Source organism: Otolemur garnettii, unplaced genomic scaffold, assembly GCF_000181295.1.
Source record: "Otolemur garnettii isolate 467f Iridium unplaced genomic scaffold, OtoGar3 scaffold00004, whole genome shotgun sequence".
In the NCBI taxonomy this organism is placed as follows: domain Eukaryota; kingdom Metazoa; phylum Chordata; class Mammalia; order Primates; family Galagidae; genus Otolemur; species Otolemur garnettii.
In genome coordinates, this window is record NW_003852399.1 from 34,514,375 (window position 1) to 34,532,898 (window position 18,524).

The 18,524-nt window shown below is 37.1% G+C and overlaps 1 protein-coding gene across 1 annotated transcript in view; it reads right to left on the reverse strand.

The window, feature by feature from the left end:
• Positions 1-18,524, reverse strand: part of SLC26A7 (solute carrier family 26 member 7) — a 132,886-nt gene that overhangs the window by 6,320 nt on the left and 108,042 nt on the right. Inside the window, exons 12-16 of the mRNA XM_023517445.1 lie at positions 13,051-13,157; positions 11,419-11,485; positions 8,375-8,512; positions 5,710-5,755; positions 283-383 (exon numbers count right to left, since the gene is read on the reverse strand). Coding sequence (XP_023373213.1) covers positions 283-383; positions 5,710-5,755; positions 8,375-8,512; positions 11,419-11,485; positions 13,051-13,157 — 459 coding nt within the window. The remainder of the gene's footprint in view (positions 1-282; positions 384-5,709; positions 5,756-8,374; positions 8,513-11,418; positions 11,486-13,050; positions 13,158-18,524) is intronic.

Sequence of the window (18,524 nt, forward strand, 5' to 3'; positions counted from 1 at the left end):
AGAAGCTTGATGGAGTCCCCAAGCCTACCTGCTGTTCTCTCTGATTACCCCATGTGAGTACCCCCACCATAGACACACACACACACATTCCCCTAAAAGCTTCATAAAGTCCCCTGAAGGCAAATCGATAGTGGGTTGAGGCGTTAAGTCCTGTGTCCCTTGTGGAGAAGGGAATGAGATGAGCATGGCAACAAGCAGGCTCAAGCCTCTGAGAAACAGGTGAAAACCCCTGTTACTGAGAAGAAAGGGAGGAATCAGTCCAAACACCAGCTGCATAAATACCTCAACAAGCATGGAGACCCCGGAATAGTCAAAAAAGGTCAAGCCACTGCAATCCAGGATTAGAGAACACTTCTCATGAGGGCAGGACTGTGGTGCTTCTTCTGCAGGAGAAACAGACGTGAATCAGGAAGCATTCTTAGCGATTTCTGCTGCTGACTTCCAATGGTGGTAAGATTAACAATGGCCTTATGTTTAACAACACTAATTTGAACAGTGTTTTAATTTTTGGACATTTAGTAATTTATTATTTGTGAATTTTTGAGTTCAGTTAAGTGATAGTAGATTACTAACTATGAAAATGTTTGGGTTCCATCAACAGTGACATAAAATTTTCCCTTCCATTTTCTCAGAATGTTCAGGCCATTGTTTGTCTTTTCCTTTTTAGGCCCAAGTTTACTATCTATTATTCTTTTAATCAAAACATGTATATATTTTCTGACCATCCAAAATAAAACAAAATAAAATCAAACAAAACAAAATACTCATGGCATGTAGTTGTGGATAATAATTTATGGAAGCTATTTAAAGAGAAGCAATGCATGATTTCTTTTCTAAATTAAAAAAAAAAAAAACCCTAATGGTAAAGTTACCAATTCACTTAAATGAAAATTTAAATATCATCTACATTTCTGAAATCTTTCTCAAAATAAGTGAAATTTTCCTTTACACAGTATCCTTTCAGTTCTGACATTCCACTAATTTTACAGCTATAACCTTGTGTTCTAAGCTTCTGAGTAAATCTTCCTGAGCAATAAAAATCACATCATCCTAGAAAAGAGTTAAGTGAATGCACAGCTAATACCCTGCCCTGAGCAAAATGAGGTAAGCTCGGAGCGTGTGCAGAGGAGACGACTAATGTATACCCATGTGGGATATGGTAAATGATGGGCTTTATCTACAAAAAAACAACATTTCAGTAAGAAATTAACCATCAGGTGTGGATGGGCAATTAACTCCAGACTGTGGAAGCCAGTTCTCTCCTGTGGAATACTCATTAACTCCTTTAATTAAAAAGTATTTGTAGTTGCATAATTTAGGAGTGTTTTTCATATACTTCAAAAGATTCTTGACAGCCTGTGAGTCATTCATAATTTTTCTAAAATATTTTTGTTGATATGAACCTTTGAGAAGCAAATGCACATCTCAAATTACTCAAGTATGCAAGGAGGTAAGAAACATTTAGGACAAACTACAATACCACCTTAGAAAACATGTGCATATATTACTAGGCATGTCATTTCTTCATTCATTCATTCAAGCTGTCAGCTAATCTAGATGTGCTGAGCCTAGCTGAGAGTAAAGGCAGTGGTGAACAAGAAGATGATCATTATGGGTTTGCCTTCAATAGACCCATACTCAAGTAAAGAAATGAGTCAGTTGAACTAGTAATTTGGTGTTGAGGGCCAGAAAAAGGTGTGCAGAAAGAGCTAAGGAGGCATGGAAATGTGATGTGATAGAAAGAATAATGGTCCCTCAAAGATGTATACATCCTAATCCATAGAACTACTGACGTGTTGCCTTACATGGCAAAACGAACTTTGTAGAATTGATTAAATTAAAGATGCCGGGATGGGGGAGTTATTCTAGATTTCCCAGGTGGCTTCAATATGATCATGAGGAGACAGGGGGTTCAGAGTCACAGAAGATGTGGTGACAGAAGAAGAGGTCAGAGAGAGATCAGAAGAGGCCATGCTGCTGTCCTGAAAACAGAGGAAGGGCCCATAAACTAAAGAGCACAAACATCCTCCAGAAATCAGAAAAGGCATCAAGAAAATGATTCTCCTCTACAGCTCCAAGAAGGAATACAGCCTTACCAAAACCTTGATTTTATGTCCAAAATCATTTCAGACATCTTTTATCCAAAACTGTAAAGTAATAACTGTGTGTTTGAAGCCACTACGTCTGTGGCAACTTCCTATCGCGATGATAGGAAACACGTGGGTTGCTGAATGGGGCAGTAGGAAGAAGGAAGGAATGACAGGAGCTTGTTTAGATGTCAAGGTCCATGATGGCAGAAATCTTGTCTACTTTCTTTATCCTTGAATATACAGCCTCTATTATTATGCCTGGATTCATTAGATGTTCAAAACATATCAGTGAACAAGAACATGATTTGATGCAAGAATAAAAGGAAGAATGTGGTGTGTGAGCTGAGAGTGATGATTACAAGTAGATGAGTAGGAGGTAAAGCTAAGAGAGAACTCTCTAGGATGTCTCTTGGTAGTAGTATAAATTGACTAAAGTGTTTCTGGGATGTAAATAACTGAACATGATAATAGAAAATTTCTCCATAGATTGAGCAATTTTTATTTTCATTAAGAGAAATACCGTGATTTCCACTGTATAATTTAAGTAGCTTTTTAAAAAATAATTTTGACCCTTCAATCAGGTATGTGCTCAACTACAAGTCTTCCCCTTCTGAAAAGATTGTCGACGAGGGGAAGTTTAATTCTCTTCCGTGTTATGCACTCACTCAGTTTCTGTCCCCCCTTGTTTTGGTCACTTCCAGATCTATTCTGTGTCCCCCCACCTCACTGAATGTATCCTGAATGACCCCCTCATTAACCTAAATCCACCATCCTCCCATCTAAACTCATCTTTCCTTTTAGCCACTTTCATGGGTTCCCTATTACTTCCAGTTTGACAGTTTCAGAGGTTCAAAGTCATTATTTTCCTTGTTCTCTCCTTTTCTCCAACAAATAAACAGTGCCAGCTTGTGTTCATTACATTGCTGAAATCTCTTTTGAGCTCATCATTTCCATTTCCATGACCTGGTGGTCAAAGAAGAGAAAGATAGAGCCTTCACCTCCCCTTCTGTAGGTTATCCCCTATCCTATCTTTTTGGCTTATCCCCTGACAGACAACATTCCTACCAGTCCTCCTGTACCTTAAAGGTATAGCTTTAAGTACTCTCATAGCTGAAGGTGGTGAAGCCCATGCTGCACTTGACTGTATATTCCCTTGCATAGATCTAGTTGACTTGCTTTCTACTTTACAGGATTAAGAAGGGCTGTGTGTCCCTCAGTTTATTTTACTTCTTCTCTATTAACCCTGAAAGAAAGTATAAGATAAGGAGAAAAGAGAGATAATTCTAGTCATGAGGATCCAAATAAAGGATGAGACCCAGGGATGAAGAAGTTAGATATTAGGGCCATGAATTGATTTCTCCGGCTGGGAAAGAGCACTTGTATAATGCGTGGTAAAGGGGAAGCAATTGAAAATGATAAGGAAGCATTGCAGGTGCCACACTGGGAAGAAGGGACTTGATCCTCAAAAGGAAACCATTATAATCTATGAAGCATGGGGGGTGGGGAGGGGTTAAAGTAAAGGTGACTTAAGATTGATCTACCACTACATGATGGAATAGAATAAAGCAGGGATGGTAGCTAGACCTCAGCTGGATGTCAACTCTAGCCATTTTTAGTAGCTTCTTCAAGTACCATGTTGAGAAGATTCAGAGGTTACTTTGACTCATGGGAAAAAGTTCCATGACCTAGTATTCTGCCTGGCACGAGCACACAGACCAGGTATTTCCCATCTATAGAATAAAACAAAGAACATCACATAGCAGAAAAAAATTATGAAAGTTATACTAATTCATTTTGAGCATGATTATAGACAGAATCAGAGCCACAGAAGTGAAAGTGTAAAGATAATGAAACTAAGAGTTGTAGGTTTCAGTAACTGGAATGTGAAATCAAGAACAAGTGCAGGAGACATCACCTCAACATGGAAAGCCCAGGGAGGTAGAGCAGGATGGTGTTAATGAGCAAGAGAGAAGAGGACAAGGATGCTTTGGAGAGTCAGGAGGGGGAGAGGAGGAGGATGTCAGAGAAAAGATTCTGATTGACTAAACCTGACTATAATGAAAGGGCCACTGGGTGCCAGAAAATGTCACCAGAATTCAGTAAAATGTAGCTGCCTGCCCTTTAGCTACTGTTCTGTGTAACGTGGGTTTAGTCTAGGGAGGCAGAGGGAAAAACTCTCTTAAAAATATTTCTCAGTTTACCAAGAGAATAAGATACTCAAGAAATTAAATGAGTACTATAGTGACAGTATCATTTAAGTGTTCTTCGAGACCACAAGGTAGGAGAAAGTATATTTGCCACAGTAAGTTAGAAAAGACCAGAAAAGTAACATAGGAGGTGAATACATGTTGATACGGGTCGATGCAATTAATTCATATATTTCTATTCTATTCTATCATTTATGTCATATATTTAGAATATGTTACATGCTATAACTTAATAGATAGTTCCAGTTTTGGAAGAATTATAAACAATGCTTCCATGAAGACTCTTCCATGTGTTTCTAGATACAACTATTAAGGGATTCTTTGTTTATTGTTTTTAGAAGTGCAAAAATAAGTGTAACTCAGCTTTCCCTTTATTTTTAAGTTTATACAAATGAAATCAGAATTTTACAGTGTTTTCCTTTGTCTTTCTATTTTTCCTCAATATTTATAGTAGGTGTTCAATTTTTATTATTATTGTATTATTATACAATATTATTATTGTATATTATAATAATGTACAATAATATTATACAAATATACTACATAATAAGTTAATACTTGTGTACATGTACTACAGTTTATGTATACTTGCTGTATTTGTTGGACATCTGAGTTGTTTCTAGGTTTGGATAGTTATAAATAATATTTTTGTGAACATTTCTGTTTGTGTACCTTGCTGCACATGAGCTATCATTTCTAGGAGCAGAATTACTGGTCATAAGGTATGTGTATCTACAACTTTATAAGATATTTCCAAACTATTTTCCAAGGTGGTATTAAGGGTTGTAATCTAAAAAATCCAAAATCTGAAATGCTCTAATATCAAAAACTTTCTGAATACCACCATAACACCACATTACCCAGAATGCAACATATTTTTCACCATACTAATGGCGTGTCACATTTACCATTATGTGTGAATGAGTGTAAGAACACTTCTGCTTATTGGCAGAATCAAGATGATGGTGATGCCAAACCACCACATACTGTCCACACAGTGTCTGAGATAATGGTACCTTTGCTTTCTGATGGTTTAATGCATACTAAGTTTGTTTCATGAACAAAATTATTTGAAACATTGTATAAAGTTGCTTTCAGATTAATGTGTATAAGTGTATATAAAATATTACTGAAGAGGAAAGTGGAGGAAAGAGTAGAGAAGTGGAAGGAGAAGAGGAATAAAGGTGGAAGAGAGAACAAAGAGGGAAGGAACAGCAGGAGGGATAAGGAGGATGGAGGAGGAGAAAAAAGAGGAGGGAAGATGAAGAGGAGGAAAGGAGGGGGAAGAGCAAGATGAAGAGGAAGAGGAAGGAGGGAAAGAGGCAGTAGGGGGAGAAGGGGAGGAAGATGTCATTCTCTGGTCCACATCAAGTCAGAAGCTCAGATTTTCTGTTTCCTTAAAGCTGACTCACCATTACAGTTGCCATTGGATAAATTGAGCAGCGTGTTTTGTTCACACTGCAACAAAAACAAAGAAGAAATATGTTATGAAAATTTCTTTCTGTCTGCGAAAAAAGCACATACTTCTTTTCTCTATAGAGAATAACAAAAGAGAATAGTCTTCAATAATTAATTTTCACTAGCCTCGTTTTCAAAATGATGAATACAACAAACTTGAAACAATAAAAGGATCATTCTTGTTAAGTAGATAATTCGTGTCATCAAGTCAAACTATCTTTTTTAGAATAGTTTTCTCTAGAAAACTAAGATTGTTTTGATTTTGGATCAGAAATGAAACAGTTGCATGTATATTTTTATGTAGCATATTCAATCAAAAATTAACTTCATGGGCTTGGCACCTATAGCTCAGCTGTTAGGGCACTGGCCACATACACCAGGGCTGGTGTGTTCAAACACAGCCTGAGCCTGCTAAACAAACAAAATAAAAAATAGCCAAGCATCATGGTGGATGCCTGTAGTCCTAACTACAAGGGAAGCTAAGACAAGAGAATCACTTGACCCCAAGAGTTCGAGGTTGCTGTGAGCTAGTGATACCACAGCATTCTACCAAGGGCGACATAGTGAGACTCTGTCTCAAAAAAAAAAAAAAAATGAAAATTAACTTCATGCATTAACATAGCATTCTGAAAGGGAGAGTCACGGATCACATATTTCAGAGCACATAAAAGTTAACCATTCATCTGCTCCATGAAAATGACTAAGAAATATTCCTGATTTATGGAAAAAACAGAGAACAAAAATAGCTCTATATGCCACACTTGAGCTTCTCTGGGGGTTGAGACCTCTAATGCGATCACACGCTATCTACTTCTCACATAACATACTATTATTATTTTTGTTGATGATGATAGCAATTAGTATTTCTTCAGCACTTCATACCAAAGACTTTATATTAATTATTTAAGCCTTAAAATAATCCTAACAAAGTTACTAATCTCATTTTCCATAGGATAGAGTGAAAGATTATAAAGTTTAAATATCCTGACCAAAGTCACAAAGCCAGGAAAAGCCTGGGCTAGAACTGAGTCTGAGCCATTCCAGCCCCACACCTTCCTGTTCCCAACCACGGCATTAAACCGCTTCCCTCGTGCAATCAGTTCTCATCTTATCTGAAAGGCTGGCTGGGCCACTTCTGTTTTATCTTCTTGATGTCTAGCTTGGACAATTGTTAGCTGTACAATTTCCACCAGGTTATTTCATATTTCTAAGTCTCAATCTTCTTTCTTTTATTCAGATAAAGCCTCTTCCATGATAGGGTAGGTGCTGATTGAGTTAGACAGCCTAAATTAGGGATTGGCCCCTGAGACACATTCAATAAATATGAATTTCCTTCTCCTCCTCTTACAAATACCTTGTCTGATATCTTCTACGTAGAAGATTTCACTTTGAAGAATTTCAAATAATGTATGTATGTCTTTAAGGAGGTGGATCCTAACTCCATACTCATCCCAGAGATCAAGGTTAACATCACCAGTGATAAATCACATTCCTATGTGCCCTTGATCCAAAGTCATGAGAAGGGTACTTTACCTCTACAGCTTCCTCCCAAGAAGCTCCCCATGCCTAGAAGGATCTCCCACTTGGTTTAATGCTTTGCTGTCACTGTCTTGAAATGCTTAACAATTGTTGAAAAAGAATATCAGATTTTCACTTTGCACTGGGCCGCTACAAATTACATATCTGATTCTGTATATGGGGCCTCTGTAGATCAGGGAAAGGCCCAGAAGCAGAAGCATGAAGCTATGATGGACATGAATGTGATTCAGGACACTCCTGATAGTTCAGAAATGGGAGGGCAAAGTGGTCTATGTACCTGAGTGACTGGGAGATAAGTCATGCTCAAGGATATAAGAAGAAAAAGAGATCTTTCTGATCTAGAATGGTAAAGAATTGCTTCACAGAGGGCATAGTTAACAAAACTAATAACATTAACTACGGTTCTATAGTAGTGAACAGACTAAGCACTATTCTAAGTGCTTTGCATATATTAGCTCATTTAATTACCTTGATTATACATGAGAAATCTGAAGCATGAAGATTGAGTATCTCAGCTAAAGTCACACAACTAGTAAGTGGCAAATAGGGGCAGCTTAGGCCACGCTTTTAACACTGAAGAGGGCTTAAGGATTCAAATGATGATAGACAGTTCATTTGCATTAAATCATACTGCTACACATTTGAGTCAATATCTCGGTTAACTGACATTATTTATGGAGATAAAGAATTTTGGAATTTTTGAATAATTTTATAGTGACGGCAATAATTTATGTTTCTCTGAAGTCATTTATCATATTCTATTACTTAAAAGTTTGCTCCAACACTTTTTTTGTTAGAATATTAGCAAAAAATGATTTGAATTAAGCAATTTGTCTTGTTTTGGTCATAGTGCCTGGTACACATGTCCACTAGATATAGGGTAAATGAATGAATGAATGAACAAGAGAGTGATTACTTAAAAGCTAATTACAAGAGCCAAATGAAAAGTCTAATGCAATGTTCAGTTTTGCTGAGGGGAGAGTTCTCCAAACACTTCCAAAATAAATTATTATTTCCTCGATACATTTTTTCAGTGATATAAGGCTGCCTATTGCATGAAATTCAAACTACTGGTCCTACCTTGCTGATATCATCAAGTAGCTGGTTGCTGGCGTTCTCCTTTTGGATTATGTTCATTAAATCTGTATGAAATTTCTTTGCATTTAGGAAAACAAGTGGGTTGTTTATTGAGATAAGTTTCATGTGCTGCAGGGTTTCCTTTTAGAGGAGGAAAAAAATAGACTTATAACTCCAAATTAAAGACAAGAGAAGAACTACATCCAGCAAAAAATAAATCTCACAAATCCAAATACCACTCAATTGTGTAAGCAATCTTTTTCTAAACGTTTCAATTATAAAAATTTATTTAGAGACCTTCATATACTATCACACGTCTTAGGGGGAACATATACTTCCTCTTTACTAAGAAACAGTAGTTATGAGATAAGATGCAGCTTTTCAGAAAGAGGCTCTTATGCCTACGGACGAGGTTCTGTGGAGGCAGTTGCCTATAATACCTAAAGACTACCAGGAAGACTGAAGACCTACCCTCCATTCAATCTATCCATTTAAAATTAATTTACTTCACCATCAGTATTTTTTAAAAGTGAAAATGTGTCCTGAAGGGTCAACTGTCAGTCATTTACCCCATAATGGCATAGCTTTCTTTCAGCTAAATATAAATTGAGAAGTGACCGGTAGTCCTAATTGGAATTCAGAGACACTGAGAGGCAGAGTCAGGAATATAACTTGACTTCGGGTAGGTCTAGGTTACTGGATTGCCAGGATATAGGTGGGAGACGCAGAAAGAGAGAAATAAAAGTTTTAACCCAAAAGGCATCTGCTTTGGCCATTTGCCCAGGTATTACTGGCAGCACTTGATGGGCCACAACCAGGGCCATCCTTTCTTTGACCTTTGGAGGCCAGGTATCTAACCTAGAAATGAGAGGGTGTCAAATTCTATGAAATGACAACTCCTTACCCACTAAGTAAATCAATTCTTCAGGTTTTAGTGCTTCCAGAGAAGAGGAGATGCAGAGAATAGTGATGCATTCAGGGAGAGGACAGAAAAACGAAAGAAAGAAAGAAAATATTAAGTATGTTAACTTGGAAAATTCATTTAATTTTTCAGTTTACTCATTTTTAAAATCAGGTAAGTGTTTATGCTAAATAATCTCAAAGTTTTGATAGCTCCCCAACTGATTAAACTCTAGAAAGTAATGTGATTTGCAACAAATAATTCAGAAAAAAAAAAAAAAAGCTTAAGTTGCCAAACTAACTTTTTTTTTTTGCATTGTTTTGGCTGCGGCTGGGTTTGAACCCGCCACCCTCAGCATATGGGGTTGGCACCCTACTTCTTGAGCCACAGGCACTGCCCAGTTGCCCAACTAACTTTTAGTTGAGTAAACCTCTTAGAAACCAAAAATAAAATATTACTTCTTAGTGATAATATTAGAAATACATATGTTTGTTAAAGAGCAGAAATTCCAGTTATTCCAGATTAAAAAAAATACTCTTGGTCAGGCACACAGGCTCACACCTGTAATTCTGGCACTTTGGGAAGCTAAGGCAAGAGGATCACTTGAGACCAAGAGTTTCAGACCAGCCTAGGAAAGATAGTGAGGCCTCATCTCTACAAAATATTTTCAACATTCAGCTGGGCATAGTGGTGTACACCTGTAGTCCCAGCTACTCTGGGGGCTGAGGCAGGATGATCTCTTAAGCCCAGGAGTTTGAGGTTGTAGTGAGCTATGATCACACCACTGCACTGCACCAGAGCAAGACCCTGTCTCACAATAATAATAATTCTCAATGGATTTGAATTCACTGAGTGGGAAGAGACCTTCCAAACCAGGCTTGGCTGTCCCACGTGGAGCATGGGCGGAAGAGTGCGTACATGGAAGGAAGAAATGCCAGATCATTCTGTTCAAGTTAGTTAAAAATTTCATCTAACAGTTTGTATTATTTTAGTTTTTCCTCTTATTTTTTTATGAAAAACACTAAGTAACCAGTGAGGTTTACCATTTTAATAAAATTAGAATTTTCAAGTGCCATCGTTATTATTCAGGGTAGTGATAAGACTGGAGCCAACCACGTTTTAAAGTTGTAGAGAAATTTCTAGTATTGCCTCCAAATCCCCTCATCCATTTCCCCACATGTGTAGCCCAAAAAGAAGGTAGGGATCAAGCAGAAATTCTTAACAAGTGAATTTTTAAGATTAAAAATAGTTTAGGAAGTTGACACCCTGGGTGTGACAGAAGAGCTCGTGATGCTACTCCCTGCTCCCTGCCCATTGGGAAATATCCTGACCCTGGGAGGACAGCTCCCTCGGTTCTGAAAGGAATCACGAGATACCAAAGCAAGTGCAGGAGAAAAATAAAGGGAAAAGGTTAGCCAAACATTTACGAAGCAAGTTCAAAGGGAGGGCAATTTTTTTTTATTTGGCAAAATATTTAAAGTCAACATTTTTTTCCTCACTTTAGACTGTTTTGGTCATCCCTTAGGACAAGAAACCAGAACTCAGACACAATCAATTGGCCATCCTTAGCAGGGACAAGGCAAGGTAATTTATGCAGTTGTTTCCTAAGAAAGATGTCCCCTGTTCATAAACCGGTCCTAGTGCCTTTCCATAATGATTCCATTTCATTGTCCTCTGCTAACAATACGGTCTCATTCACTGAGCTTTCTTTTCTTTATAAAATAATATCATAAACAACTTTGCTTCCTCCCTTCCCTCATTCTTCCTTATCTTCCTCCATCACTTGATTCAGAATGGACTGTCAGTTTGGTTTGATTACTTTATGCGACTTAATAAGGAAAAAGAGGTTTCCAAAAGCCTGAACTGATGTGGGCCATGATTCTACTGTGAACTGTGTAGCTCTGTGAACCATAATCGCATCTTATCTGAATGGTGAATCCAAAAGTATTTTCTTTGGTTCTAGTGATTTGTCATGCGTATGCTGCCACGTGTGTGGTGGTCACATATATACCACGGGAAGGTCATACAAATTAAAAATAGAATTGTCATGTTTTCCACTGTCATAATTTATCTTATCATTATAATATCTTAAAACTATTTCACCAACAAAAATTATTAATAATTTCACGAAGGAAAATAAACTCACATTGTCTGTTTCTGTCTTTACTTTAAATTCCATTTCTTTCAGGTATTTTATATTTAGAGTCTTTGCTCTAAAATCAAAGCAGATAGAAAATAAAACAGGTCATTTTCTAATCACTGCATTAACATTGAAGAGATAAAAAGGATAAGTCATTTTATCTTAACAATTAGAATGTCTCTGAACTGGTTTAGATCCTATAACAATTTGTTTCTAAGACATTAGTAAATCTATACATCTCTGGGATACCCGGGAATAGAAGATAACAGCAGAGGCATCTAAGTAGAGATTAATCAATGTAATTTTCTTCATTTGAGGACCCAGAGCCCCATAATAGATGGATTGGTGCAGAAAAGTTAGAAGAGGTCAAGGAGTTTGCAATATTTGATAAAAATTTTATTTTAGAGCAGCAGTTCTCAACAATGAAAATACATTGCATCATTAGCAAGATAGAGAACCACTATTTTAGAGAAAAAGAAGGAAAGAGAGAATCAATGGCAAGATAGGACTAGATAATAAAGAATCTGCGGCTCGGCGCCTGTGGCTCAAGTGGCTAAGGTGCCAGCCACGTACACCCAAGGTGGTGGGTTTGAATCCAGCCCAGGCCTGCCAAACAACAATGACGGCTGCAACCAAAAAATATAGCTGGGCATTGTGGTGGGCGCCTGTGGTCCCAGCTACTTGGGAGGCGGAGGCAGGAGACTGGCTTGAGCCCAGGAGTTGGAGGTTGCTATGAGCTGAGATGCCACGGCACTCTACCCAGGGGGACAGCTTGAGTCTCCTGTCTCAAAAAAAAAAAAAAAAAAAAAGAATCTGCATTTATAGATTCTACTAAAACAGACTCTCTGGAGATAAAAGTAAACATTTATCAGAACATCTGGTGTTCCAAATAATTTCCAGGGAAGGATGAGAATGAGCAGAAGCGTTATCTAGTGAACACTGGGGAAGCAGAAGAAGAGTTGGTCAAAATAGGGGAATGGTTTATACAACAAAAAGACAAAGAGAGTGTGTTCTCCAACTAAGCTGTCTAAAAAAGTTACTTATGTAGATCTATCTCTAGATTTATATCTATAGCTATAAATTTATCCGTCTTCTGAAAAACAAAATTTTTTGAAGTTTTTTATTTTTCCAAATGATTACATTGCTACATGTTTTATATCCCATTGGATACTGTATCTCTTCACTTAATTAAGAAATATCTCTAATGTGGCATGTATGGCTAAGGGGGTTATATATTTTAATATATTATATATATTCTATGTTGTAATGTTGACAAGAAATAATGAAATGAGAATTAAATTAAAAAGCTTCTACACAGCAAAAGAAATAACAGAGTGAATTAACAACCTACGGAATGGGAGAAAATACTTGCAAATTATACATCCAACAAAGGACTAGTGTTCAGAATCTGCAAAAAAGTCAAACAGATCAGCAAGAAGAGAAACAGCCCCTATATCTCTGCGTTAAGACTCGCATTGCTAAATATCATCTGGAGATAAAACATTTTCTTATCTGCTTGCCTCTGATTCTCCAAAAGCAAGATTGCAGTACAATAAGTTATAAAGAAACAAAAGAAACTGGCGACACTATATACTCTCCTGCTGTGTCAGAATAAACAGCATTTAAATTAGATCTTACCTTGGGAAGCGTCCTATCACTATAGCGATGGTACAGACCACTCCAAATAGCAGTCCCACGTTGGCAGCAAAGCATATTGTAAATATATATGTACTGACCCATATGCCCTGAAAGAGAAATAGGAATGCTTATCTTTCTGTCATGATTGCTAAGTGCCTCACAATCTTATTTTACAACATTCCTGTGACCAAATCTCTCAGCAAGAATATACCATTTAAGATGTGGTCAAGGGAAGCCAAGGATACAGAAACAAGCACTGGCTCCACCAGACTCTCAGCAGCTGGGTGGGGAAAAGCTCATTCTTTTACTTTCAGACCCTGCCAACCCTCATTTCGATCCTCAACAAACACTATATTTATAGATCTGTCAATAGTTGGTTGAGGTGTTTGGTTCAAAAGCATGGCATAATTTCCCACTGGTTTCTCATTTAATGTAATAATACAACAAGCAAGGATTTGCTGTTTTCTGATCATTCCCAACAACATTCTGTTTTCCAGGATGGCTGTAAAAATAACTAATGTAGTTTATTATTATAGAAAGCTCTCAAAGCCCAATGTTAAAGGGACTAAATCAAACAACACTGTTACATCAACCACTATGAAGAGCATTATAATTTTATTTGCAAGGAGCCATTCATTCGGAAAGCTAAAAAATCAGAACCAATTTAGTTCTTGGGAAGATTTCAAAAGATTATGAGAAACGCTAACTCTCTTTTAGTTAGAATTCCAAAGTTATTGCAGTTTTGCTCATTACTTAAAATTACAATTTGCAATAAGATATTATATTACGGTTGACATTTCCAAGCTTAGAGCTGAAAAAAACATGTTTAAAAGCAAAATAATTTTTTAAGCCGCAAGGTTAAATTTTCTAAGCTCAAATCCTACATTTATCAAATAGCACTCTAACGCAATTTTTAAATTATTTTTTCCATTAAGTAACCTGCATCCCTATGTCTACGAATACAATTCTAAATTGATTTCTTCCTATCCCAACAGCTGTAAGAGCACTTTAAAACATCTTCAAAAACATGATTCAATTCCACGCACAAATGAAGAAGCCAGAAACTTCTCTGTGATATGAAAATAGCATAAAATGGTGGGGAATGGAGTTCAGGCCTTTTGGTTTTTATTGTTTCAGGTTTATTGAGGGTACAAAGAATTAGTTTACACTGTTAACATTCGTTAAGTAAAGCCACTATTATAACTGTGTCTGCCCCCAAGACGTGTGCCATACACTGTAAAGTTGTTTCCCGTAAGCAGGGCACCCCCACCCCCTCCCTCCTGCCCTCTCCTCACTCCCTCATTCCCCTCACCCCCCTTAAATTGATTTGAGTTTTTCTCCTATATGGGTATGTATTAGATAGTCTACTGGCTTCATATTAGAATTGAGTACTTGGAACTTTGTTTTTAATAACAATAAGCTTAAAGCAAATGTTTCTAAAGGGCTTTTTTTTTTCTTGAAACACTTTTCTTTTGTCTGTATTATTTATCTATATTGAGCTTGACTGATTCTTAATAATGGGCTATTCTGAAAAGCTGAGCCCCTGGAAGCAAATGGAAGGGTTCTTTTTGTAAATTTCCTTTTGATGTAGAGGAAACAAACATTTTGGAGTAACAGAGCAAATGTATTTTAAATAATTCTCATACCTATAAATGTAAAGCTAACATTTCACTTGTTATGAGATCACTCCCAGCCTGTCATCTCATAAATTAGGACAGTTAGATATTTTTCCTTTATTCAGATGAATGGTCATTTGAGCCTTCTATTTGTAAATAGGATGTTTTTCCTTCCCAACATGCTACACTGTGCTTAATCATATACAAAACAAGGCTGCAAGGTTTTGATCATGACTCCAATTTCCCATGATGGCTCTGGGTCTTACTCATCACTGTGTGCTGACTGAACCTGCCTAAGTGCCAGAATAAGATCAATAAGATCTTACTGCAAGCTCTAGACATCTAAAGCCTCCTGGCCAACCTCCATGATTCAATATGGCATAGGGTACTAAGAAGTCTGTTCCTTGTCACTTAAAAACCACAGAGCCTGGAGGCCAGGATTCATCAGAGTAACCAAAAATTTTGGTACTATATGGTTCTATTTTTAAAGCATATTTACTCTGCCACAACATCATCTATTATAACATTTTCATGACACTTAGATGTTTCTTGGGGCTAAAGTTATAGCTTTGAAAAAATATCAAATAGAAATTAATAACATAGATCAGCAAAAAGTTCCACTAGTTAGAATAATCCCAGAAATATTCTCTAACAATTCCTGTTAAGGACCTAAATGCTGGTTGTCACAGTTATCAGGAATCAGTAATTCTGACTCCCTTTTATTTCATTATGTGTGCCTATTTGCTCCCTTTCCAATTTCGCACTCAAATAAAAACTATTATTTTTCCCAAATAGAAACCAACCCTAATGTTGACTTTAAGTAGAAAAGAAAAAATAGTACCTTCTTTTGAAAACTGCGTCAGCATAAAGCACAGTTTAAGAGCTACTGGATCACTAACACCCCCCCCCCACACACACACACACCCCTATGTGTTATACTATCTGTTTTGGTGATAGATCTGTATTATTAAATTTTTATAGATCTGAATTTATGTCCACTGTTTGGCTACTCAAACTCTCCATCCACAAATGTATGTGTAATATTCTTACTTCACATCCTATGCCCAGGTAATATCCCAATAATCAATGGCTTTTCACTGTTGAATCCCTTATAAGCTTCAGATGCCCATTCTCTCCATCTATAGAAAGCCATTGTCAAGCTAAATCCATTTCTCACTGAATTACCATGCATCTGCTTCATTCGTGTCAATGTTTCTTAACATTACTCTTTGCCCACACCACATTGCCTACTTCGAGTTTTTAACCATCATCTTTAAGTAGAAGACAAGTATCTCTCAGCTCTTCAACAATTTTTCAAATGATCAAACACCTTCAAACTCATGTCCAAATGCAAACTATGTAACTTGAGCCCCCAAATATGCCTGTCCTTCAATGTTGTCCTTTAGTTACAACACTAATAGTCTTCAAAACACTACAATTAGATGCTATGGAATCATATTTTACCCTTTCTCTTCTTTCACCTAATTCTCCAATCATTTCATAAATTCTACCAATTATTAATCAAAAATAGCTCAAAGCACATGCTCTTCTTAATTCATGAATGACCCTCTCGCACACACTTTGCTAAACCTTTCTTAGGCTATTTTGACAAGCTCCCACCTGTCTGATTTTGCATTGGAAACCATTTGCCAAACTGCAGCCACCATTAATATTCTAAGTATGGATTTGGATATCAGATTCAGATAGCACATTAAAGTCCTTTTTACTCTACTGTCCCCTCATTAAACTCCACAAAAAAACAATAGAAAAGTTAATATATATAGGAAAAACAGCTTTAATGGAACAAGAACATGGTTTAAAACCTCTTGATTGAGAAATATGACATAGACCTGCTAAATACTATGAAATTGGGATGATGATCAAGGAGGACACCAGTTACCAACAAATGGATCCCCAGGTTCAATCAGTCATAGAATTCTTCTGTGCAAATGCCAGAGTTTTGAAAATTCTATACAATAATTTTCTGATGGGAGCGTCCAGGAGCAAGAGCTGCTAAGTTCTAACGTCAAGGATGGGTCATCAGAGAAGCAAGAAATATACCCATTTATCTGATGCCATAAAACTGCAGAGGTGAAACACGATTTGAATCACAACCTAACTTCCTAATCAGAGGATACTGCAGGAGGTAAAGCAAGATAGAAAACAGAGAGAAGACAACAGTGTCAGACCCCAGAGGGCCTGCGATATCAGAGGCTTTGCCTTACACTAGGGATGCCTCTTCTGACAGCAGACCTAAATCAGAGCTGCGGTGCTTCACCCTACTTCTGTCTCCTTTCCTCCCTACTATAAAATGCACTACAATCCTAAAAAATTTAACAGGGGACCTATTCATAGAAATAAGAAAAATAAGAAAGAAAATAATGAAACAGAGGCAAAGGGTGGGTTTGGACATATAATAAGCAGTATAATCTCAGTGGGGAGGGCTCTCAAAAATAGGTGCAGGGATTTACAGAAGAAATATTCCACGCAAAAGAAAACTGGACAAGATAAAGCAAGCTCGAAGAATTTGGGAAAGAAAATGAGTGGAAAGAAAAACATTACAGAAACAAAAGTCATATTTAAAGCTAAAAAGTAAAATAATCATAAGAAAAACATATTCAGAGATATGTGAATAGTCCAAAGAAAACACACAGAGAGAAAAATAAAATAACCATGAGAAACCTATAGAAGAAAAAAAAAGCAAAATAAGCAGATACATAACTAGGAAAAAAGCAGAATCTACAGATTAGAAAAAAAATATTCAAATACACAGAGGTTGCCAAGGAAAGAAAAAAACTCAATATATGCCGAAAATACTCAATATATACTGTTACCAAAATATGAATACAAGTCATGCTGAATACCCCTTGTAACTGCAGAAGTCAAACATGACTTGACTATTACAATTCCTATGTATCTTTTCATTTCTTAAAATATATATACATTTTTAGCACCCTCTGTATATAAGAAGAAAATATTTGTAAATAATTCTTAAATCTGAGATTGAAAGAGTATGACACACAGAAATATGAGAATGTGCTCAACCACAGAAATACTCTGATAATATTGCCAAACTTCCCAGGCAGGATGAAAAACTTCATTCTATAACTCCATGAATGATATCGTCTTCCTCCAATGATGTCTAACTGGAAACTTAAAAGTCCTTGCAGACTGGTGACTTTATACCGTGAACTGGTGGTAGGAATTAACTAACCCAACCTCTCTAATATCATTTCAATCTGTTTTTTTCCTTCTAAACTTCATGGTCTCAGTCTTGGTCTAGGAGCGTTTGAGGTGGCTTCACTGCACCAACATGGGAAGAAAAGTTGTCTTGGGTCACACATTAAATGTACAAACACTAACAAAAGCTGATGAGAAAACAAACAACAAAAAAAAAAGGTCCATGCATAGTTTTTGTGATATCTGTCACCACAGATAAGCAAAACAATCCTCACATAATGCTCACATGCCCATGGGCCACGGCTTGGACCCCGCCACCCAGCAGGCCTTCATTTGTTTGCCTGTGCCGCCAACACAGTGCGCCAATGGCTGCGTACTCCTCAGTTTGATCCATCTTCCTCAAACCACTCAAGTGATCTTTCTAATGCATAAATTTTATCCTTCTTGCACCTTTCAGCAATGCTTTGCTGCCTTCAGAATGAAGTCTAATCTTCTCTGGAAGACCTGAGTGGACTTTGCCAATCCAACACATTCTTAACTTTTCCAACCTCATGGGTTACTCCTCCCATCCTGGCGCTGTATGTTCTACTCACGCTGAGCACGTGACATGCTCATACTTCTCGCTGTATCTTTGCATACATGGCTTTCTTTCCCTTCCTCAGATAGTCTACTCACACT